We start from the raw sequence: 26486 nt of genomic DNA, 5'->3' as shown, positions 1-26486 counted from the left end.
TCTCTGCGCTGCCAGAGCCATAATGGTCAGAGCGAGGACGGAAATGTTTTGGAAATACATTACGAGGCCGACTCAGTCGTGCGTCAGCGGATGCAGTCATCCACGCAGACACTGACGTTGCTACATCTTTCATAGCATTAAATACAATAGTGTGATCGCTTACAATAATCCGCCACCATGCATTACACTGCGCATGCCCACACCGCCTAGACAGCGCCAGATAGCGCTACACGCTGGACATCGGCAAGCAACCCCTGTCGTGTCGGGACCAGTCAGCGCTTGAGCACTCGCCGCGGTTGGAAGCGGGTGACTGCTATGAGTCGCGCTATACTGTAATCAAACTTTGGCACTACATACAGAGAACGATGCGACTATTCCTGGGTGGGCACTATCACTAGCGCGCGACCGGTTAGCTTCTCGCTTTATATAAGCTCAAGGATGATCACTTGCGCACAAGGCTGGTCCAAGCTGCTGACTACCGCTTCACCAGCTGCGGAGTGGCTCCTTGAGGCTCGCCAGGTCTAGTGCGTAACCTCTGGCCCCGCAATACCCAAATAAAGATCCGCGTTTGAACAGGTGAAACCTGTCGTCGCTGCATCCGTCGGCGATGCGGATATGACGTCGGTTTTTCCTGGGACACGCATCAACTATGCAACCGTTTAAAACCAGTGGAGGCTAAGGGGAAGATAAAATGCAGATGCCAGAGGTAACCAGCCGAAGCGCCACCGCAACTCACCCTGCGAGGTGGTGAATAGAGGGAAGGATGGAAAAAAGAGGAAGCACTATGTGTTATGAGACGTAATAGTTTGCTTTGATTTATTTTGTCAAGTGGTGGTGAGAACACGGTAGGTAATAAACAGACGCTAGCTTTGCATTGAAAGAAACTATTGGTTTGACTTGCGCCCGAAATATAATTTAGCTACATGGCGGCGGTGATAGAAGCAAGCGTGCTAGTAATTTTATGCTCGTTCGTTGCCAATCTTCGGAGGGGCTGAAGCCTGTCCAAACGTGGTCATTCGGCAGTGAAGAAGAAGTAGACAATGATCAGATGATGGTAAAGAGGAGTATTATATTTACACAAGAAAAATAGTATACATTGTCAAACTGTAAACTACAGTAACAGTAGTCACACAGACAACTGTAACTTAAAAGAAAATGAACTCTCACACAGAGAAGTCACTCTACAAGCCCTTACTTCTCTACCGAGCGTTTCAGTTAAAGCCTAGGGACTGTAAATACGTGCTAAGCACGGAGCTTCAATCTTGACTGGCGAACATGGTCCGAGAAACGCTTTGTGATGAAACACCAACAACAAAACAAGACAATGAAGCAGCCAATCAAATGATTGAAAAACATGCCACAACCCAAGTGGGTTGGGAATTATCTTGGACCCAGGTTCTTAATTACGTCAAATAAAAATACAACATTCAAAACACACACTCTCTCCACTCGCCGGTCCTCAAACTCTCTCACACGGTGCCTGTCTTTTTTTTTTCCCTCCCCAGCGTTTGCGACGCGACCTTGCAGCTGACGCCTTTCTGAAAGAAACGCCGCGGGGGATCTGGGGACTAGGCCACCATGCCGTCCCTTTCGAGAAAGGGGGGGGGGGGGGGGGGCACTGTCCCAGAGCAGTGTAGAGTCGCCGTTGCTAGATTCCACCGCCAGCTAGCCTCCACGCGCGAGTCGTTTTTCACTCCGGCCTTACAGTGCTCCTGTTGTCGAATTACGAATGACCGCAGAATTCGGCAGCTTTCAAGTTAATGTCGGCACAGAACCGTCTACAGAACTGGCCGAAGGAACCAGTAAAAGTTTGAAACGTTGCGAGAACTGTGCGCTTTGCTGCGATCACTCAGGAAAACTCTCAGCGCATCCCACGCTACACAGAAAGTGGTAATGCCGCATCTCATGACATCGAGCATAGAGATTGTTCACCGCGCTACTATCAATAAGGGTACAAGATGGTGCACTCGAAAAGAAGTACAAATAAAGCTTTAAACGGCTCACCGAAATATAGTTTAAAGATCTCATGAAAGAAAATTTACTAAAAATGTATGGAATGCGCGCGAGCAATGTCTATCCTATTAGTCCTATCTATGGAGTAAAACGTTCTAAGCTAGCTTCCTTAGCCCTGAACATATCGGCGATCTAGTATGGTGCTCATCACCTCCCCCCTTAACTCAGCGGAATAAAAAAAAGAAGGAAAGTAAGTCACGACGTCGCCCTACTGCGACCCGAACCGCTTGCCTCACTACGGAGGGTCCAATGAGTGGGCATACCAAACACGTATTACGTCACCAGGGAATAAACGCGTAGAGACGCCTCGCCAAGTTCGGGTTGCGAACAGTTCTCAGGAGCACTTAGTAAAAAATAATTCTAAATTACGAGTTTCACAGGAGTCTCTTGAATTTAACTAATATTATGACCATCTTTATGAATTGCTTACAATAAAATATTACCGCAAGTAAAGATAAAGGGGTAATTTATTGTCTCCAAGCGATTCTGGCAATGAGGAACGTCACAGTGGAGGGCGCGAGAAATGTGACCGCCTGTGGTGATTTACGTGAACTGATGTCAAGTAATACACGGGCGCCTTGTTTTTTGCTTCCGTCCAAAAGAGCCTTGGCTGGGATATAACCCGCATTGGGGCTTCAGCAGTCAAGCTCCCTAGCGTTGCCACCGGAGGAGGGTGTGAAGGGTAATAACGCGACAGCATTGTCTCCGGTTCAGCGATGAATGAAGAACTGTTTAGTGTCGGCTCAGTCATTAGTTTAGTGTGAGGAAAAATCAGCGTAGAGATAATTGGTTGGACGTCAGAGGTGGATAGGCAGAATTGAAAGGCAAACATTGCGTGGTAAAGATAAATCGCGATGGGTGTGATGGAGTTCCAAAACCCGGAACTTGGATCTCGAATCGCACGCGTAAACCTTAGGGCAGCAGTTATGTTAGCCTGACTTGCTTAAAGCGGGCTTTTTTGTTCTGTGGAGTTTCACACCGTGATTTTATCCCGGCTATATTGTCCCATTTTTTGTCATTCCGACCTCATAGTGCATTTGCGGCTGTAACAATCCACTCACCGCTCTTTGGAGCTCACGAGCGTCGATCCAGCAGTGCATCGCCACACTGTGAGAGGATCACTGCTTCAACAGGGTAAACTATCAAAGGTTTCAAGTTTGCCTTTATGCTGTTTGCCCTGAAAGTAGTCTTTTGTACTCTATGTTGCACTACGCGTCTCTCAGTGCATTTTTATCTTTTGGAGAATAAAGTTTAATTGGAAAATAAGTTAACAAAGTTAATATAGGGTTGGCTAAAATTTATCGAAAATGCTTGAAAGAATATATTCTCAATGTCCTTTGAGTCTTGTGTTCATGAACAGCTGTGACTCACAGATCGCTTTCGAAAGGATGAGCATTATATCATGCAGATGCAAGCGATGAAGCGTTACAGCTAGTATTTATGCTGAAAACAAGTCTCCTTTACGTTCTTTCATCAGCTAATTCCAAGCGACCTTACTTTTCTTTTAGAGTGGCGATGCTGTGTTAAGTATGTGTTAGGCCCCAGTGAGGGGTCGTCATTGCGCTTAGCTTCAGCTGAAGCCGATTTGTCGTTCGTATACAGCCTGAATCTGCTAGTTCTTCTCATGTGATATCTCTAGTAGACCGTGTGAGGTGAGAGGAACATTTGAGGACAGAATGGAAGGGAGCAAAAGGGCGTCGCGGCACCGCGTTGTCTGGAATTGTCCGCTGTGTAGCCGCTTGATGGTTGCCAGAGGGCGCTGCGTAATCACCCACATCTCTCGTTTTCTCTCACTATGCATTACTACACAAAACGCTGCGCGCTGCTCAGCAGTGGCGGTTCATTCGATCCCCTAACTTTTTTGATGTTTTATAATAATAATTGGATCACATTAAAGGTGCAGTATCTGTCACACCTGTTTCTCTTGACAACTGAACCACGCTATAAGGAAAGGGGGGAGGATGAAAGTGAAAGCAGAAAGAGAAAAAGGGGTGCCGGTAGTGGAGGGTTCCGGAGTAATTACGATCACCTCGAGATCTTTAACGTCACCTGACATCGCACAGTAAACAGGCGCCTCTTCGTTCCCTCCATCGAAACGCAGCTGCCAGCGGTTGAGATCGAACCCGGGTACTCAAGCACAGTAGTCAGGCATCTTAACCACTGCACTACCGTTGCGGGCTGACGAAGTTTTGTGTACCTTTTTTGCAGTTCCTTCAAGTCACATGGTGAATGTGCTGCTGTCGATCTACACAACGACTGACAAGGAAGTCTTCAGAGGGGCACTGCATACACTGGCGTCGCGTGATAACAGCTCTGATTTTATTGACCACGTGGGTAAGATTAGCATCTTGCTTTTTAAGCTTCTTTGCACAACTGATTATTTCCTCTCTTTTAATTATAAGAAGTTCGAGGTGGAAAGAAATATATATCAATAGGCATGAAAATAAGGGTATGTGGAACAGAACATCACATTTCAAACGAAACAAAAAATTCAGCAGCTGGTGCCCATTATTCAATTCACTTGTCCCCTGTGACAAAACTGGGGCATTATGAAGTTACTTTGCGAACGATAAGCTAGTGTCGATGCCTTATGCAGTGACGGCGCTATGGGTGTTCTTTGTTTCTCTCGGCAAGCTGCTCGGCCTACTGTGGTAGCAAGAAAGACCTTAGAACAGATTTTGGGGATAATCACTTCATCTGCTTGCCTGAGAGAGCTGTGACTCATGTTATGCGCAGGACACACCAATTCGAACAACGCAATTTTTTATATTAAGATATTACATTCGGTATGTAACCATAGAGCGTGGCCGGCTGTATCGAGAAGATATAACGTCTAGGTATAAACATCTTCAGTAGCAAGGCCGCAGGGCTTAGATATCCTGTGGCAAAGATAGCAACAAATTTTTGTCTTGTTGCAATAAAAAATACAATTGTCTAGCTAGGCGGAACATACCAGATCGAAGCAAGAAGCCACAACCACCTAGAGTGAATGCACATTGATATTTTCTAGTACCCTCGAACAAGGTCTGCGTTTAGCCACCAGACAGAGTACGGATGAAGAGAAGGACGCGGTTAAGTTATGCACCTTCTTCACATCCCTTGCGTGACCTCTGCTTTCTTTGCATCCACTCAGGCAAAATAAAATTCCGCGCATCCCAGAAATTTGGACAAACTCGGACACATGTGTTTCGGGTGAGTGTTGCTGCAACATTCGGGTGTCTTTGTCCATATTGCTCGATTATTTCGAACAATAAGGTAACAGCCGTACATTCGTGATAGTAAAGTCCAACTAGTAGTTATTGAAATAATTGGGCGCGGTGACTTTCCCATGCTTTTGCTTCGAAGGCAGAGCATCCCAACTATAGAAGATATGAAAACAATAAACTTCATGGTTTAAAATCTATTTCGCGCGCGAAAGTTGACAAACGCTTCAAACACAAGCCGACGCAATTTCAGCCGCACTCAGAGATAGTTCTAGGACTATGAACTAGATACAGGGGAACCATGTTCAAGAGGCTGAAATATGCTCATTGAACCCCCAATATCAATCTCTGAACAAGACATTGCTATTGGGCTCGGTTAGGGGAATGGGGAAGAAAGATAAATGGTGGTGTATTTGAAGAAGCAACTTTCGTCTTTATCATGACCTTGAAAATTGCGCGTTGCAATTAAATGTCTCTTGCACAAATCAAAGCAGGTCACTCTGGCTTCCATATGCCGCAAAGGAAAGTTGTGTTGCGATGCTCGATCGTATCTGGTGTGCTAGAGCGGACATGTTGCCATGCCAAATTTGCTCAATTTTGTGCCTTCCTTGTGAAAACATGTGCAAGATGCTTTAGGTGTGTTGAACCCAGTATCTGTCATTGGGTTTACGTGTTCTTTTTGGTCGTTTCGTGTCTGCCGAAAAACGACTTGTGAAGTATTATGCGCATTTTCCTCTGCGCTTCCTATTACTTTGTTTAGAAAGATTTCTTGCGAAGGAATAATCGACTTTGGTGCTCCATCAGATAACCGACACTTGCCTTTGTATTTTACGCTGTTACGCACGAAGTGTATCATTGCCTTGCCAGGAGGGTCTGCAGTGAGTATTTTAACGGGGATTTAAGTCAGTAGGGTTGGCAGAAAATTAGGGTATGGGGCGTCGTATTTTTTTTTATTTTTGCCGACTCCATCCACTTGCGTGGCTGCAATTCTCCTGTCCGTTCCAGTATATCCCAATGCCCATACAATCTGAAAACTTTCCAACGACCTGCATTCACCTCAGCTTTCTCCTGAATAGTTAGCAACCGCGTCGTCTGTCGCTGAAGGCAGAGAGCGCTTAAATAGCTGCGTATGAGTGTCTCAGGGTACCCTGTTCTCCAATCCTAAATATTTCTTGTGGCCGTCGTAATGCTGTTGACGGCTCCAGCAAGGCAAGCAATTCGGCTTGTAAAATCCAGACCCTGGGTAGGTGGCATGTAGGCTGACCCTTATATTGGGGCTCTGGCTCATAGACCCATGCCACAAGGGCTTTAAGCTTTAATATCAGCGTCAATGTGTATGTTCACCTGCCTTGCCATCGCCATTCCTTTCTCTAAAACCTGGCTTGCCACTGTTTCGTATACTAGTATTTCGTTGTGGCCTTAAGTTCCGTTATCTCCAGTTCCCACTAGTGTCATGTGTTTGTCCCCTAGGGCCCTCGGTGCCTTTTGGTTGATTTACTTGTCTCGTTACATGAACAGCTCCTCGTAAGTCATGTTTTCTAGCCGGGGTCGCACTCGTATTTTTATTTTATTGATCATGTATCGCATCGCTGGGAGGGTAAAAAGGGTAAGCAGCTCTTCTTTGCTCATACAGAATCCTGGTGACCAGAACCGCTCTAGAAAGCGTTTGGTACGTTTTCCCACGCTCCACTATAGTGGTTTCGCAGCTGGTAAAAGATGTGCTACGCCGGAACCCAGTTATGCTGCAGTGTATGGACCTGTTCGCGAGTTAAAAATAAAAACATAACTGTAAACATCACTCAGAGCTATGTGCCTTAAAGTGCAAACCAAGCCGTGATTTTCACACTTCTTGCTGATCGTAGCAGTGCTGCTTTATAAGGATATGCCATAGTAAACGGACCTTACGTTCACAAGAATACCTTTCCCTAAACCTCTCACGCCATGAGCAACACTTGACTTTCTATGTGCTGAGTGACTAGGGTGCTTTGTACCATCGTCGATCTTGCCTGTTTTCGTGTGTGGAGCGGTGCGTTGGAGGCTGGCTGTGCGTCTAGTGACATACAGTAAAATCGCACTCTCGCATGCAATTCTTTACCGTGTGCGATCTTCTCCCCTCCTCTTATGCAGGCTTGGACGTAAGCGGGACTAATCTCCTATCTACGATTGCGAGCATGTACAACGAGCTCGGCGTGGCTCGCCATCGCTGGCAAGGGGACGGTGCAAACAACCTGTTAATCAACCTCTACCCGACGTTCAGGATGTCCTTCATCACGGCTCGACGATCGTACGATCTTTCGGATCAAAATTACGTGGACAAGGCGTACGTCTGGACGGCCGACAACGCCTTCACGATCCGTCGATTTTTGAGGTGCCAGTTCTTGCCTGTCATGATCGTTCGTTATGCATAAGTGGGTTTGAAGCTGCAACGGGGCGGCTCTTTGCTGTGCACAAGGTTCATGCAAAAGGTGTATTCCAGCACGTAGGCGTAAAGCCAGAATATATTTCTATATAATGGCAATATCGAACAAACAGTGTCCATTTAAACGTTTGTGCGATAAAGATGGGAAAGTCTTACCGTATATTGTACCTAAAGTTTACAACTCGTTCAATATATGGAACAGTGGGTCAGAGAAATAACTCAAGTTACCGACATTCTAGTGGAAATTAAGAAGAAGAAATGGACATGGGCAGGACATGTAGTGCGAAGAGAGGATAACCGATGGTCGCTGAGGGTAACAAACTGGATTCCAAGGGAAGGAAAGCGTAGCAGGGGGCGGCAGAAAGTTAGGTGGGCGGATGAGGTTAAGAAGTTCGCAGGGGTCAAGTGGATGCAGCTAGCACAGAACCGGGCTAAGTGGAGAAATATGGGAGAGGCCTTCGCCCTGCAGTGGGTATAATCAGGCTGCTGCTGCTGCTGATGATGATGATGTAGAAACAGGCAGTTCACGGAACTTCGTGTTTTGTTCACCATTCAAGGGTTGAACTGGGTCGTCTGCGCAGCCTTGGACCCTTGCTGATAGTGTTAGTACTGTGAAAGTGCTTGAAGCAATGAGCTCGGAATTCTGGAAGACAGCATTTTGTCTGTCATTTTACGGGCCACATCGCTGCTATTGGGCAAAGCCTACCTACTTACAAACCCTAGCAGCGAATATGACTAGGCGTGCAAAAAGGCTTTCAGCAAACCTACTGTATCTTAGTTTTATCAAGTAAATATATTGTATTCGGGCAACAGTAGGAAACATCTTAGGCTACAGAATGACTAGTTCAAATGCATAGTAAACTGCTGTTTCAATGTCCAGTTTATGCCGAAAATTATACATCAATATCCTTGTTATCGATACATTCAATACTTTGCGATCTCTTCCTAATTTGATATTTATTGGCTCTACTGTGCAGCTATTGGAAGAACCTGTTTAAGAGCAGACATTTTCGGACGCTTTTATTGCCCAAACCGTGAACCTATGCCTAAAGAACACGTTCACCATGGACAGTAGATGACGTTGCCTTTATAGCGATGCCCACATAGAACTTAGCCGGGTATATAGAGGAACAGGACTTCCTAATGGAACATCCCAAGGCCGCTTTAAATGCAAATAATAATCGACATTGCTCCAGGCAGCTGCGCTTTTTCTGGGAAGCACTTCTGTGAATTACTTATTTACGCTTAGATATTAATAACCCGGAAGTTATCAAATTGTGTACATTTCAAAAGAGAAATTAGCACAAAATAATTATAACGGAAGTTAGGAATGATATGAAAAAATAGGCAGAGGCTCAACTTGGTTAAACCCGGTAGGTTGCGAAAGCATCCTTAGCATTAGGCGGCATCGTAGTCAGGAGCACCGCCGTCTCTCACGGACGGCGAGAGTTGAGGCGTGACGTCACACAGAGGTCATGCGAAAGGTCATTTCATGTTGACCGCCGTCGCATTCAAAGGCTTGAAAGTGAAAGTAATATTGCTTTCGCAATAAAAACTGAAGTCTGTGCTCATCTGAGGTCTTGCCGCCACAAAAATATCGCCAGCTGGTTTTGCCTTTCGGTTTTATCCTGCGTATTTGGTACTCCCGAGAAGGCCTATTGGGTAACTTTTCATATATAGTGTATTTAGTTTTGATTTCGTTTTAATTACTTTTATTGCAACAGGAAGTGGTAAAATAAAATGACCAATGGTCGGCACGACCGCACTAGTCGGTGTGTCGTCGATGGTAGCCTTGCTTCTGCGGCTTTGTAAAGAAAGTAAATGTTGACGGAAACGACACAAGATGGAGAACTCCGATGCCTAGTGACAGACACGACAGGTTTAGTTGGGGCGCAACAGATGGTTAGCCTACTAATGTCTTTACTCGGCCAGGGCCGTAAAAACCATGCTCGCGCCACTGTCTTTTCCCAGACCGGATCAGTAATAATAAAACTAGTTAGACTTGTAAGATATGTACATCGTAAGGCCCCGTCATTCAATAGAATTGGCAGCTTTCCGACACTATGGTGTAGGTCTGGCACGCGTTTAGGTAGTTGATTTCATCTGAGTGTATTTTGGAGGCTAACGTGGTGTAACGCCGTTACCTATGTCGCCGGATGGGTTGAGAATCAAATGAAGTAAATAGAAAACGATTCATAGCAAAATGCAGTTCTGCGAGATTTGAAGCTTATCCCGTTCTTTACGACGACACGGACCATGAAATGTTTCCTGACGTGACAGCCACTTAGTCTGCAACAAGCATGACGATGCACGATACAGACCTGGGGTTATTTAAGGGATGCATTTGTTCCAGTGTTGTCGCGAGAATAAATGGCGTTATGGCATTGAAAATCCCAGCAGGCTTCCCTGAAGAGATAGCCACCAAGTCACATATTGAATATACATCCCAAAGGCATAGCTTTTTGGGCTATCGAAGGTTGTAGTTTTGGAAAGCTTTAGTAAAAACTAGCTGTTACCTTTTTGTGCTGACAGGCGTGTTTATTTGGTATATAGGGCGTGTTTGTTTTCGAAAGCGTTGCTTACCCATCAACCCAATTCAACGCGAAGGAGGCATTTGCAGTAGGACATCTATTTCTTGTATTTACATGATACTGCAGACCTTTTCTGCCCAATCAGGATGGGCAAAATCAGAGGGAAAGATATGACATTTATGCATGTAATAGAAGAATATCACTAATGCAAATAACAATGAAGCATGACTTTGGACATATATAAGCCATTTTGATTACATCCCTGTAGCAAACATATAGAAAAATACAGCTGGTTGAGGACTCTCTTAATGGTGAAAAACATTCTCCGTGCCAATTTCGAAAATTTCACTGATAAAACATCTCCACGGCCAGTGAATTCCAATCATTGATTGTTCGTGGCAAAAAAATAAGAATATTTGTGAATGTTGCTTCTGCTAAATTGGGGTTTTATGCTATAATTGCGTATGTGTCTTGCTTTTCGAGTTAAGGAAGGTGTGGCATAAATTGTTCCTTAGATTCCGAAGTTTCCGTCCTTCAGAAGTGTAAAAGTCCTAATCTTACTATCTTTCGCCGGGTGCAGAGCTGTTTTATTTGGTTTGTTATGAGAAGCTATGAAGAATCAGAATTTCGGCATTTATTACAAATAAAGCACGCAGCTCGGCTTAATTTTTCTACCCATGCGATGTCTTTTATTTGTGTGAGTCTCACGCCCATTCAATGTATTCAAGCTTTGGCCGATTGACAGATTCATAAACTTTTTTGTTTTCACGCTGCTTGGCCCGCCTTTTAACTTGTCCTAAATAATTTTATTTTTTCATTGTACATTTATTTACAAAGCAAGTATGGTCACTCTAGGTCAGCTGCTTACTAAAACCAACACCTAAATACTTGTCTGTTTTTACTGCAGTCGCAGGCATATTATTGACAGCGTAAAGTTCAGAGGCATCTTCTTTATTGTAGTAAGCATGAATACTGTTTGTCAACGGTAAATTACATTCCCATTTGTTACACCAACCGGCAACATCGTTTAAGGTTGTATTTAGCAGTGCTTGATCTCAACAAGAGTGAGGTTTCCTAAAAAACGTACAATCACTGGCAAAATGGCTGACATAACATTATCATAACAAAAGAAACCAAGTCGGTTATATAAACCAAAAACAATAAAGAATCACACTCTCTTGGGGCACATGGGAACTAATAAGTAGTGGGGAAGAATATCCGTCAATCTCTACATGCTGTGTTTTCTGTTTTAGGTAAGCATCGACCCAATTTATTAATGGCGCTGGCACTCTAGTGCTTTCGAGCTTCAGAAGTAGTTTGCTGTGAGCAGCTTTATTGAAAGTCTTGCTGAAATAGGTATATCGCGTCATTTTGTCCGCAGTTTTCTACTACTGAACTGAGGGTTTGACTGGCTGTAATTGCGCAGCCATTGAAAATCTTTCTGAGGCAGTTCTGGAATGGAGTAAAAGCTGAATTTGTATTTTGAATCTCCATTATATGATTTATCATTTCGTGTTTGATCAGTTTGTATAAGGTCGAAGCTAACAAGATTGGACGGTGGTTTTCTACCATTAAGTGGTCTCCGTTCTTGTGAGTAGCATAACCCCTGCTGGGAGCTAGCCAAAGGGAATGAACAGACATCAATACTTAATAAAACATTTTCACCGGGAAATGTGCTACGTATTTCGCATAATGCAATAAATGTGGATTGGGTACATTATCAGGACCAGACGAACACTTGAGATCGAGTCTAAGGAGCACCTCCACAACGCCTTCTGTATAGAACACAACAGTTTCGTTGGAAGAATCGCAAGTACAATTCACATTACTCTAATCTTCATCGCAGTTAGTCGACAAAAGAATTTATATAGAAATCAAAGTGCACCGCCATTTCTCCTGAAAAAGTGAAGGCATTAACCATGCAAAACTATCTGCTCGATGGGCTTCCTAGCATCCCGGATGTGGTTCCGAAATTCACCTGGATTTCTTGAATTCTCTGATCATTTAAATAAAGTGAACCTATCTGACCGACCACCTGTTAGTAGATAATTCCAGCATTAGTGTTTCTATGTTGCGTGATTCTTCTCTTTCGTGGATTATATATCGGCTGATCTATGGATTTACCTTCTTCAAGCGTAATTTTTGTTTGGGATAAAGTTTTCAATCCAGTAATGGCAGCGTTCCTTGAATTTGGATAATAATTTTGCTAGTTATAAGTAATCGAGTTCAGATTATTTCCTTGCATTTGAACAATATTTTATGTGTTCGATTGCATCTTTCTAACCACTTTTTGATAGAAGGAAAGATACAACGACAATTTTATGGTACAATTTCTTCATGCACTCTGCTTAATGTATTACAAATAACGTTGTTTGAGCACGAAGTTTCGAGTTTTAAATAGACATCTTAGCGTAGTGGGTTGCATAACAATTTGTTTCAGGTTATGCGTAATCACATTGCGATTCCAGATTTTTATTGTGCAAATTAATGATAGTAGTATTGAAGTCATGGCAAGTATTATGTTGTTCTTGCCGGCCAAAGACACATGGTCGCGCAGCTGGCGCAGGCAACCATGGTTGGATTTTAGAGTTGATAAAATGTGCCGAAGTATGAAAGTGTGGTCTTGGTAGAAAATCTTCAGAAACAAACTTTCATGACTTTCAGTCCGGTCTATGAGTGTCGGCGTAATGTTTCTTTTCGGCAGCTTGGGCCGACGTCCGCCCCTTCCACTCCCCCTGCCATGCATAGATGCCTGGCATGCAATGCATAGCAAGGTTTTAGTTACGATGGGTACTTGCAGGGTGTGCGTAAGTAAAGCTATTTCAAGAGCTTCAGTTCTACTAACTATGATGATGCCCTGAGGCAATAAATATCGATTAAATAAAAAGCTATGCTTTCCGTATTGTTACTTAGAGTAATAAAAGGAGGGTATCGGTGACCTTTAGTACTAATGCTTCAGTCTGAGGCGTCGGTGCCCGGCGGAGAATTCGTTTGCTTGTAGCATCAATCGATATATATGTCTTATTGTCAACTATGAGTTTGTCGTAATAAAGTTTCCTTAGGGTCAGTTTTTTCTCTGAGTAAATGCAGCTTCCTGGAGTAGCTTACACCTTCTAGATGTTTCTTCAGAATAGCCATTCGTGATGAAATATTTTGATTATTTTAACTTGCTTACGTTTGCATATACACTTTTCTAGAGAAACAAGGAGCACCGCGATTATAGCACGGCGGTATCTAAATAATGCGAGGCTAAGGTTTGAATTGTTTGTTGTTGCCATTGTGACCTGTTGTTGCGACACTAGATGAGCTGTCAATACATTCTGTCAATATGTTTGACGGCAAGGCAACGACTGACACAAACCGGAAGCGCCTGAAGCGGAGGCGATGCGCACGAACTTTCTAGGTTTTTTTCATCGCGCCACCGCTCTCTCCCGAAGACGTCATCACGCCGTCGCCCTCTCCCATAACGTCACGCTGTGGACCGAATGCGTAATGAAGCCAGCGACGGTACAAACCCTCAATAAATGACGGCGGTCATGATGTCACCAAGATGGCAGCTCGTTCTGACCTGGTGTTCAGCAAAATTTGTCTTAATTATCGTTTACTGATTATCAGACTTTTTTTTTGCCGCGATATCGACGACGTCCATACACTATTCGCACGTGCAAGGCTATTTGGACATCTAATTGGCTTTTGTCTCAAATTAATAACTCCACATTCAACAAACATGGCGCGCAGCGACATTTTGTCATCCTGTACCTCACAAATCATTCTTTTACTCCTAAATCTTTAGTTAACAACACAGGGCCTAAGGACATGTTTTGCATCCATTTCCAACTGACTTGAAATCACGAACATTATCAAGGCATGCTTCCGCTTTAAACTGCAATGCTTTCTTTAACCTTGTCGCTTAAGCCTTGCTTCCCGTTTCGAGTGGTCAGCCTCTTCAGCTATTCAATTGACCCACCTTTCTCGTCCTGTCCTTCTTTTCCTTCCACTTCCCGGTTAGGGGGAGGGCACCTCATCTCTTCCATCAAATTGAGATTTTGCGTGTTTTCCCTCAAGTCAGAATCATGACGTTAAAAAGTTAAGCACCAATTCCTCTATCAGCTCTATACCAGACCTCAGACATAGCAAACCCTTTATAAATATTCTAGTAGATAACCATTAAAATGTTCGACAGTTATCATTTCCTGGGAGAATGGTGCTGTTTACAAGATTTTGCCCTTCTATGAGAAGGAATGCTTGGAGATTGATGTCCTACTTAAATTGGTAGATCAATGTTATTATCGCTGAAAAAGGAAGCACTTTGTAGAAAGCATGAATGTCAAGGAAGCTGCAGCTTAAGCGTGTTTAAACTGCTTTTCAGCGCCGTGCTGAATTACGCGATCAAAAACGCGCCATTGATGCAGTTGTCGATAAAAGGCCTAAGAATTCAGGGGACTCCATCTAAGGCGTATCCTTATCGCAGGGCTTACAAATCTTGTCTTTTAGGAGGTATTCAAGTGACGTCACGGGACCATTTTTTTTTGGTCCAAAGCACTGCTTCAGTAGTGCAAACTGGAGTAGGCAATGACAACGTGATTAGATAATTCGATGCACTTGGAACCTTTCAATTGTTTCAAGAACGACGAAATGACCATCACTGTGGCGTAGTTGCTTACTCCTGTTACGTCTCACCGCTAACCTCCGCTACTCAATGCTGTCTTCCCCTCAGTAACAAAATATGGTAGCTGCGTTCTGCTTCAAACAAGCTGTACGCGCTTGTTTACTAAGGGAACAAGAAATGACGTAGAGGACTACTGGTATTCCCTGCGATTGGGCGCCAAAACTCCGTCAGCGAAAGAGTGTGTAAACATCCCGCGGGGTCGGCGAACACTAATAAACGCTGGTTTTAGGAGCGCAGATATATCAGTGTTTTTGGCGACACCGGCATAGCCATGTATGTTGGGAAAGAAAGCTTATTTTCTTAACAGGATCAAGGTAGTGTAGTCTAGAAAAAAGTATGCGTGTTCGTTATGATTCTCCTGTGTTTGGGCCGCAAATTTATGTTGCTATGCTGGTGAAGCGCGCAAATACGTGTGTTTATATATTTAATATAACATAATTGCTTTGTTAAAATAATTTATGTACAGGACAAAACAATAATCATGCCTTTTTGCCTTTCCTCTTTTTCAGACATGACATCGATGGAATTGTTACGAACTACCCCAGAAATGTTTTTAACGTTCTCAGAGAGCAAGAATTTGTGAGTAGGCTTAGGTTCGCAAAAAGAAGGGATGATCCCTGGAAACGTCTATCATAAGAGAACTAAGACGTAAGCTAAGACTAAGACTAAGAACTAAGACGTAAGGAGAGACATTGCTGCCCCTCGTTTTTCATGTTTTAATTCCTAAGGAATGACAGTTTGTACAAAGTATAAGTCTGTACGCCACATCTTTCATCAGCATAGCTGGTGGAATCTCGTCCCGGTAAAATGAAATGTCATGACATCCTCATTTACAATCTGTTCGTATTCCCGCAATTAAATCGGTCATTCCCCCCCCCCCCCCCCCCGAAAAGTTTTTTGAATAGCTAGGCATGGGCTCAAACGGTGACTACGTAATGAGCAAAGTTTGCAATATGATATATATGCAACAATGTTTGCTCTACTACAAAATATAACATATTACCATAAAGTAAAAGTGTCGAGAAATGTTATAATCTGGACATATTTGAACCCTGAAAAAATGCATTTGTTCATATCATTATTCAGTAGTAGTCAAATATGTCATCATTTGAAGATTGTGAAGCTGGTCATTTTCGCTAATCTAAGCGGCTCAAGTCGCGAAAATAGGTCACAGTGTATTTGCGCAAGCTACTGTTCACAAACTGTGCGTTTGACATCAATACTGACGCAGTGCTCTCACGTATTCTGCGAAACGACTAAGCTCAGTTGAGCGGTCTGATGTGCTTACGGATCTCGGACATGATGAACCAATAAATATTCTACAATACTATGTATGGTGTCAGAAGTTTCGGAAAACTGCACTGCACGCTTCTCTTCAAAACCGTGTGGAACTACTAAAACCGCATACCCAAGACGTTTCCTCGAGCAAGCATGCTCTTTGAATGTGGTGGTGTTGTGGTTCAAAGTGGCGTGTTAAAACGCAGAATCGGTCCTAAAATTACACATGAAGTTGCTGCAGTCAACACATTTCACTTTACAACCACAATGTGATCCGTATAGACCAACACCATGTTTACAAACAAGGGAGGCGCTCGCGGCGCCGCAGCCGACTGGGGGTGAAAAATAGGGTTAGCGTCCATATGAATACATGGATTTGAAATATTCCAAAGCAGTTTTTTAATTCACGAGGCACTTGTGATGTCGTTATTCGGTACAAAGCAACTATGAACATCCTAGAACAGATCGCCACAATATGAAAGCTCATTACCGAGGCGAAGTATTTTTAAAATACCGCGAAACATATTGGGGTGTGAGTTGGGAGGGCGACCCGTAGAAATACATGTAAACACAACTTACCGAAACATTTTTCTCATTTCGCAGAGCATGAGAAGTGGTGGCCGGTCGTTAAATGTTGACCAGCGCTTTGAAGACGTGTGTGATAAAGTATGGTGCGTCATTACGGAGGCAGTCTACTTTTAAAACTTCCGAATAACCTGTGTTATGAATCCAGACACTGCCAAAAGGCAAGCTGGGTGTAGCGAATTGCGCAGTTTTGCTTAGTCTCATATGCTGCCGCATAGGGTAAATAACCTTGATAATACTGTCGCTCCAGTGATACGTGCTAGACAGAATTACATTAGGCCCCATTAAAATCCGCCCTGATGGGGCCAGGATAGGTAGGTCACCGCCGCTTGCGCCGGGGGCTAGCCTGCCACCGAATTTTTATCTGTTGTAGGCTCTCATTGCACCCGCCACCACTTTGGTGGTGGACGACGGCTGTTGTTGCGGCGCGCGTCTTTCTCTCCCTCTTCCTTTTCTTTCTTCTCTATTTTGTCTTCTGTCTGCACGAGGTAGCGGAGGTGGCTCAGCTACAAAGCCAGTAGCTTGGATAGCATGGGAAGAGGTGGACGAGTTGAGAGTTCTTGGCCTAGAAATTCACAAATCCGGCAAAGGAACACAATGGCTTCATGAGGTGAAAAAAGTAGCTGCGACTTCCTTAAACTTGATAAAACGCATTTCGTCTAGGGGAGGAGGAGCTCGAGCGGACATGGCAAGACGTCTTGTACAATCGTTGTTACAGCCGAGGATACTATACCAGGCCCAATTCCAAAGACTCACGAGGCGGCAGTGGGCGAAATTGGAATCAATAAATAGAAACGCAATGCGCACAATCACGCCCTTACCAAAAATTACCCCTATCCCTATTCTCCAAGAGTTTGCACAGCTGAATACGTTGACAGAATAATTGAACGAGAGGCAACAAGGGATATGAAGCGAAAGTACGTTACGCCCATAGAATCCTTGTACAACGAAGTGGCAGTTCAAACACCACCAATGGCTGACCCCCCTCCGTGGGAATTCATGACTGTTACGACAAACAAGACCACTCGGTTTCGTCGCAAAGAAAAGCTGGCATCTCGACCTCTGGTTGATGCACTTCCAGGTACCTGTATTGCATATACGAACGCATCAATTATAGAAAATGGCGGTAGAACAGCAGCTACTAGTCCAACACACAGTGAACTAAAGGTACATAAAGAATATGTTTCAGAATACCCGGACCCGCTTGTTATGAAACTCTATGCAATCCGCGATGCTATGGAGGCCATAAATAAAATAGATTCCATAACAGAAGCCAACATCTATACAGACTCCTTAGCCACCATAAAACAACTGAAGAAAGTGACGAAGACGCTATGTGTTACCCAGGAAATCCACGCGCTCAATAAAAAAACAAAGATAAGCATCCAGGTACATTGGACACAAGACGATGCTGAGAACGCTGAGCAGAGAAAAGTTGACCACCTCACACACGAAGTTCCAAACATTAAAGCGCCCCCCCACAAGGCTCCCTTTCGATGCCCGCTCCGCTGTTCTCATCTTAGCATCCTCTTTAAGGAAAAGTACACGTGCCCTCATTCCCCCGTGTACATTCCCACTCCCTCGTAACTTAACGAGATTGGAGGAGGTTTCCCTTAGAAGGATAAGAGCTGGGACGGCCCTTACCCCGTCGGTAAAATGCCGATGGGAATCGCAAGCTGACATCGGACCAACCACATGCCCAAAGTGTTCCACACCAGCTGCAGAAGTGGATGTTCGCCACCTGCTATGGACTTGTGCAGGGACAAGGGCATCAAGGACACAGATTCTGCGCGAAGTGGGACTAACCACAACAAGGGAAGAGGACTTTTCTAAATGTCTCCCCGACAGCGCTAAGAGCGGGAGCCTGCTCCGGTTTTTCATGGAAAACCATTTACATGAGTTTATATAATATGCCTTATGGCAAGCTTGCGTACAAAACAAAAGTAGCAGGCCCGTGCATTTTCTTTTCCTTCTTCCTACTGCCACAACAACAGACTTCACACTTCCACGATCTATTCTAGGGCGTTCATGGTTGCTCTGTACCGAATAACGACCTCACAGATGAACCGTGAAATTAAAAAACCTGCGTTGAAATATTTCGTTTCCATGTATTCCTATGGGCGCTAAGCCTATTTTTCACCCCAAGCTGGCGACAGAAGCGCCACCGTATCGTGCTTACTTCACACATCGGTGTTGGTTTATACCTCAAACCAAACCTAACGTTTACATTTCACGATTTATACCCGCTTTTATAACTGAGCCATATTAGTAGGTTATTTTAACGTTCACTCCACTACTTAGGGAAGTGAACAAGTACACATTGAGGTACAGCATTACTTTATGAAATAACTTCAACGTAATTCATAAAGGAAAGCACATCAATGTTTTCCGCGCACGGCTGGTATAAGAAGCTTACATTTAGTGCACATATGGTTTTCTTCTATTTTAAAAACAATTTTCTGCATAGCCTACATGCAAGCGGTCTCCGGCCTGGCGTAATAAGTTTTATCATTCCATCCACAATCCCTCCAAGAAAACATCGGTAGTGAGTAGCCTTTCGATAACTGGACGCTATATCTACAAACGACCATCGCGGAAACGATATTTTCGGACACTGTTAGTATTGATGAGAAGATTAAGATGTTAACATACTGTACAGCTGCACATTCATCTCGTCACCAGTCCTAGGCCTGATACAGCTTTAAAGATTTGTATTCAAGAGAATAAAGAAAAAAAATTAAAGCCTTGTGAATTTTTCAAATCGCCCACTACAAAATAACATACTGAATTTTGAATGGGAAGAGCACCTTATTCTTCGTAGTGCCGAAAAAAACATCGTGGCAAAGTCACGTGTGACCAGCGTAGCCAAATATAATGTCCACACTCTCCTCTCGGCTCCTAATAAGGTCAGCAATGTTGGAGCAGCGGTAAATAGAAAGGAAACAAAAAAAGGTTGTAAAATAATTATAAACACAACTTTGTCCCATGTAAGGTTGCCGCGCTCTTCCAGATTCCTCTTTCCTGAGGCTAGACATACGTTGGCTATACAGGCCGGTGCCTTAATGCACGGCTTCTGGAGCACAAAAAAATTTCCTCGCGGAAGTTTTTAACAAGTTTGGCTAAGCATTGCCTTAGAGTGTCAGTGCACTCCGTTCCTCGTCGGCCCCGAAGTCCCGTTAATTCGTGAAGATCGCAGCAAGTAACCAGGGCGTATCATCATGAGGAATGGAAATCGTTGTCAGCCAGAAATCCGCAGCCTTACCTACTAAGGAAATGGAGATGTTAAACAGAGGGGAATGAGGATGATCATTCGTGTGGATATGAGGTATTTATAATTACATAAGAAGCGCATTTCTGACAAGGCATTCGCACATGCTTAATCAAAAATAATACGGCGCGACGGACGAGGACAAAGAAAGCACACAAACGACAGGACTAGTGCTTTATTTGTCCTCGTCCGTGGCGCAGTGTTATTCTTGATTAAGAATGTGCCAATTAGACTCAACAGGGGTTCTATTCGCACATGCTTGATGCCTGCCGTTATAATTCGTTTTTTTCAATAAAAGCAGTTGAAGTTCAGCGCAGTCTGTCTTTTCCTTCTTAGTCCTATGACCAAGAGTTGTTTTATAAGAAAATAATATAGCATATAGCTCTTTGCAAGAAACCATTGGACAAGCAGAGAGACAGACATATACTGTCTTGCTTTAACATAGCCGTATTAACGTGCCTCCTCGAGTAGCGGGCCACGCTCAGCATCCAAGTGCACTGGAATGTTCATTTTTATTCTACCTTTCAACATCAAATGAACAACCCCAGTTTGTAGCCGGAGCTTGCAGCCCGAGTCAGCGACCAGCTAACAACTTCCAGAGAAATGCTCGTGGAGACATGCGCACATTGAACGTATATAACAAACTGCAAAAGATACAAAAAAAGATAGTAAAGTTTTCGTTTTAAAATCGATGACGCGCAGTACAACGGGGAAAACTCGTTAATTCGAACCTCAATACAACTTTTTTGATAGTTTGAACTGCGCTAGGTCCGGGCACGCCCCATAGAGATCTGTGTAGAATAGATCTCGTTAATGCGAACGTGGGTCTGTTTCGCTACGGAAAATTTGAACTACGTGCGTCCGGCTGGTTTGGCACACAGCACGTGGCCGAAAAAAAAACCTCCTCGAATGAGCGGGAAAGGTAGAGGCTGCGCACGTCCGAAACAGGCAAAAAATATGACACCTGGTAAAACCATGCAAGAGTGGGAAAAACCTATTTGGCGCCATGACTGGCTCGGCAGCCGGCGCCGACGGACGGTAGGGGCAGCGGTTGGGAGGGGAATGGGGTAGGAGGTAGGGCCTACTCTCTCTTCTACGCAACCTCCAAAACTCCAAAATATATACTCACAATTTCAAGCCCTGGTAATTCGGAAATACAGATAAGTACTGTCGGTGCGGTGTCAGCCAACGCCCATGCAAGGCTAAGACATTGGACGGGGCTACAAATTGCACCATCAGTAGGAAACATAAGCATGCGATCAGCCGCTACAATGAAACAGGCCTTTTTCAGCATTTCTCGGTTCAAAAGACTTTTGTTGCTATGGTGCGTTCTAGTGACTGAGTGGCAGCAGGTGGCGCGCGCCCTAAATAAGGCAAACGTACGGAAAACAATACAGTTACGACAGGTAGTAACCGCAGGTTCGGATCAGGAGGAAACAAGGAGAAAGAGATTGGAATGGAGCGCATTTGGGAAGCACTCGCAGATTATGACTAGCAGCTTACTGTATCGCTCAAAAGGAAAGTATACAACAGTTTCATCTTACCTGTACTCACCTATGAGGCTGAAATGTGGAGGCTACCCAAGTGGGTTCTACTTAAGCTGAGGACAACTAGGAGGGCTATGGAACGAAAAATGGTAGGGGTAACATTAAGGAGATTGGAAGCCTGCAGAGTTTCTCAGAGAAATAATTCAGGTTGCTGGCATTCTAGAGGAACTCAAGAAAAAATGTGTATGGGCAGGACATGTAGTGCGAAGAGAGGATAACCGATGGTCGGTTAGGGTAACAAACTCGATTCCAAGGGAAGGACGTCATAGCACGGGGCGGCAGAAAGATATTTGGGCGGATGAGGTTAAGAAGCTCGCAGGGGTCAGGTGGATGCAGCTTGCAAAGGACCAGGTTATTTGGAAGAATATGGGCGAGGCCTTCGCCCTGCGTGGGTATGAGAGAGAGAAAGAGAACACTTTTTTTTCAAAAAAGGCAGAAAAAAAGGGGGAGGGGCACTGAGCTGAGTCTTCATTTCAAGGAGTTACCAACCAACGCTGGGTCGCTAGGTCAGGGCATAGCAGAGTGACCTCCCACTGCGCCTCGGGATGGTGTGTGTTTATGTCTAGAGGTTTGGGACCCGCGCACCCCCATGAGATGTGATAGGCAGTGGGCTCGTCGTTGCACCAAGGCCATATGTCTGTGTGCGAACCACGTCAGATTTACCCCCCTGCACACAAGGGGCTCTATGCACAAAAAACGTGGAAATAGAGACAGCTCCAAACCAACACTTCTCCAACCTACATCAATACAGCATCATTTTCCCAGAACGGTACACATTGAGTGGAGTCAGGTTGGGGAAGATGATGATGATGACTGAAAATGAGGCTTGCGCAACCTGACAAACGCTGGCACTACGCCGAGGTTGCCCCCGCCCCCCCTCTCCACCCCCCGTGCTACAGCTACCGTCAATAGTTAAGCGCACCATGATGTCATCGCTGCGCACCTTCTTGGCGTACTGCCAGCAAATGCGTTGTGGACAGTGACGGCGGAAACAGAGGGAAGTGCCAAGGACTGCTGCCTTTTTTTTATTTCTTAGGCAAAAATCGGAAGTGAGTGGGTTCAATATGCGAGGGGGTTCGGTTGACGAGTAAATACGGCGCATTTACCATAATGCAAATGGTTCTTGTCAGCTTTTTTTGAGGCCATTCAATAATTCTAACTTTTTCCGGGCCCCATGATGTTCGAATCAACGAAGTTTTACTGCATTAACTTTTTCACAAAATGAATGCAGCACGCTGCTGCTTGCAGTAAAGATACACGTCGCACAAATGCTCTTAACATACAGTCCTAATGACCAGCTAAGCAAAACCAGTTTTCAATATAAAATAAAACAGAGTATGATTAACTACTGCGATATTAATTACACATATGCATGACAAGCCATGCCAGCCACTGCTGGATAACACAGAAAATTTGAGCAAAACCATTACAGGCTGTACGTGAATCTGGCAAGGCATTTTTCATGGGCACAAAGAAAAGGCTTGCCCATATTCCTGCATAATTGTTTTTTAGCGTAGCATAATTCATGCTGTGTTTACGCGAGTTTTAAGATATAAATATGTGCTTACTTTTAAATACAAATAAGTGTAAATATCGTTACACCACTGAGAGACTCATACTAATCTATCAAAATAATGATGCTCTTAAAGGCAACTGCAGTCAGCTCTAGCTTACATTGGTCAAATCAAATTATTACATAAACATAGTAATTCTGCAATTTAAAAATGAGCGTATGGCATGTGCGCCACTTCAGGCATTTGCATCTTCTCCTGTGCCAGGTGGAGAGGGAGTGGAATAGGTTCCACTGAGGTTGGCGCGGCTTCTGCAGGCTCCACGATTATTGCATCAGTGAAGGCTTGAGGCTCGGAGGATGCATGGTCTTTTCGGTCATGGCTCGTTATCGCAGTAATGCCCGAGTGCAACACCCATACAATGAAATAAAACAGGAGTTCAGAAATCATGTGCGCCAGTAAATGAACAACACTAGTCCAAAATTTATGCACCTGCTGCTTTACACTGCACTGGCACCTCCTTTTCGTTTGCAGTTGTCGCACCACTCTTGCATCATTAAGCACATTGCATACTGATCTCAAAAACACAACAATCACCTTGTCACCACCCATATAAAATCAATGGTTACAAAAAGGTACACAATCAGTTGACTAAGAATTCAATATTTGTCACATGTCAAACATAACTAATAGTTTTCCCATAATTAATAGTTCTCAATTCCTTCCTTTATATATGGCCTCTGTAAAGTCTCCCATACACGAGCAGAACTGCAGACTTTGCTTGTCTGCAACTGAGACGATAAGCATAATGTAAAACAAGCCCAAGAAAGCAGCCAGAATAGAAGTTTTAACAAAAAAGCATTAAGGGCCCTATTCTGCAGGACATGCCGAATTTGGCAGGATATAGAGACTCTGGCAGCTCTTAGAAATAACCAACCTATTTTTAAAACCTCTATTCATGGCTTATTTTTCTGCCGTCTTCAAAGCACACAGGAAATGACCTTCCATGTGACAGCGAAGCCGAAAAAGCCATAACAACGAAGGCAGAAAACCTACCCACCTCAATTTAAAAAGGTACAGTCATGGACAATATTTTGCGAGACGCCGGAGCCCCGTTTCAAAGCTGCCTCTGGGCCACTAGGCGGCGTGGTGCGCGCGTCGAGGTTGCGCGGGCCGATGACTAGGCGCATGCCCGTCCTATATGCGTCCGCTGGCCTTTCTCCTCGCTCGTTTTGTTTGAAGCGCTGCTTATTCCGCACTTGGGCGCGGCTGGCGCTGTTTACTGCGCGCGCCGCTCGAGCTATCGTGCTCGGCGTGCAGCCAGTCGAAAGCGATAACAGCGCTCATGCACGGGGCCCGCCACCTTTATACCGAATCATTTAGATCTGTTTCTTTTTTTCTTTCAATAATAACATAACTTCTGGCATGCGATAAAGGTCTCGTTTCTGCAAACTGCCCACTGCGGTGAAAACATCTCGATAAAGACACTCGGTCCTTATGCTTCAACTGCGAGCGTTAGCGTGCATCGCAACTCATTCATAGTTATTGTGCCGACCAAAAGCGTAAAAGAGAGAAATAATCCTTAAGCAACAAGTGTATTGTCATAAAACAAAAAATAAAAATAAAACAATGCAGACATCACTGGCAAACGAAAAATTCCTAATACTTGGTGAAACCGCCATCAGCAGCGATGACGCTTGCCAACCGGCGTGGCATCGATTCGTAAAGGGAACGAACCACATCTGTGTCCGCACGAAGCCTTTCCCATTCACCTCTGATCGCTTCCCAGAGTGTGTCTGCGTTGGCATTCCCAATGTGAGACCTCATCAGGTGAGCTTTCAATAGGCCCCACACATTTTCAATGGGACTCATGTCGGCTCCCTTCGGAGGCCATGGCAGCTGCCGCACGCCACGAGCGTCGAGAATAGCGCTCACTTTTCGAGACGTGTGTACAGGACTCCTATCTTGTTGAAAAAGGTAGAATCCATCTGGGAATGGTCCGTCAAGGACATAGGGCGTTAACACACTCTCAATGATGTCGACGTAGGCGTCCGAGGTGAAGGATCCATCGACTCTCACCAGAGGCCCCAGTCCATTTCTTGACATGGCGCCCCATACAGCCACGGAACAGCGACCACTGGAGAACACATTTTGCACGTATGGCGGGTCGTATCTATATAGGAGAAGAAAATCAGTACAAAGTTATAATTTGGGTCTTATGCATCAGGTTGAGCGCGAGTGAAAACTAACTTTTCCGTGTAAAAAGGTTTGATTAGCAACTGTGAATCGTTTCTAAATAGTTAGTACTTGAACCACGCTACTAAATGACAAGAGTTGTTTCGGAAGAGCAATTACTTTAGAGTAAATTGCGGCATCGGCACTAAGAAGCGTTTGCTAATGGACTCTCTTCGGAAGGGCGCTTCTATCAACATCGTGCACCTCCGAGATATTGCATGCTGAGGAGGAGTATTCGGCATTGTTTACGACGTATATTTCATTTGGGAACACGAAGACGGCAGTTTGCCGCTATATCCTACTTTATTCGTATTCTTCATATAAAATATTCAGGATTTACTTAGACGCAAAAAAAAAAGGGTATCCATACCTGCAATTCACTGGCCTCCAAACTCGGCACTTCTGGTCCCAGCAGGTGGAAAAAGAAGACTCGTCCGAGAATATAACTTCGGACCAGTCGTCCACAGTCCACCCTTTCAGAGAGTTGGCGAACTCGAGCCGTTCCTTGCGCTGTTTAGTTGTCAGATGCGGCTTCTGGGCAGCCATGCACGATCGGAGACCAATTTCTTTGAGCCGCCGCCTGATAGTTTTAGCAGATATATTCAGTGCAAGTTCCTTGCGGATTTCTTCTGCAGTCATGAAGGGGTCGGCCACCGATGCCGCTATGATCAGGAGGTCATCTTCTTCTGTTGAAGCTCTCGGTCAACCTGGGCGCTTGGAATCTGCCAGGCTGCCTCCATTGCGGAAAACGCGGATGGTTCGGGCTACTGCAGATTTGGAACGACCGGTACGGCGAGCAATTTCTCGCTGGGGAACACCTTCCACAAAGAGACATGCAATCAGTCTCCTGTCGTCGATCGGCACTCTTGGAGGCATTTTGCAACTGGCAGGATTTGCGATGAAATTATATAGGTTTTCCTGGATATCGCTAACCAATCATAAATCAAGTAACGTCGATGGCTGAGCAGAAAATATAGGCGTTATGTGGGAAGAGTGCTTGCGCTATCTCGCCTTTCTACGATCAGACGATGCAAGCATGTGCTCATCAGCCTTATCACGCCAGAGTGACTTTTAAACAACTATAGTTCGAAAATTACGGTATTACATCACATAAAATGACAGTACATTTTACGGCCTTACGTCCCCGACGTGATAAGGCTGATGAGCACATGCTTGCATCGTCTGATCGTAGAAAGGCGAGATAGCGCAAGCACTCTTCCCACATAA

General features: G+C 44.5%; 1 protein-coding gene across 1 annotated transcript in view; it reads left to right on the top strand.

Annotated features, from left to right (window-relative positions):
* LOC146177988 (dermonecrotic toxin SPH-like) overlaps positions 1-15708 on the top strand; it is a 32438-nt gene extending 16730 nt beyond the window's left edge. The window contains exons 4-6 of the mRNA XM_084580690.1: positions 4222-4347; positions 7344-7584; positions 15345-15708. Coding sequence (XP_084436816.1) covers positions 4222-4347; positions 7344-7584; positions 15345-15471 — 494 coding nt within the window. The 3' untranslated portion in view covers positions 15472-15708. The remainder of the gene's footprint in view (positions 1-4221; positions 4348-7343; positions 7585-15344) is intronic.
* Positions 15709-26486: the final 10778 nt, after the last annotated feature.

Source organism: Amblyomma maculatum, chromosome 10, assembly GCF_055883805.1.
Source record: "Amblyomma maculatum isolate TAMU_Amacu chromosome 10, ASM5588380v1, whole genome shotgun sequence".
NCBI classification, from domain to species: Eukaryota; Metazoa; Arthropoda; class Arachnida; order Ixodida; family Ixodidae; genus Amblyomma; species Amblyomma maculatum.
This window is presented reverse-complemented; position numbering and strand designations above follow the sequence as displayed.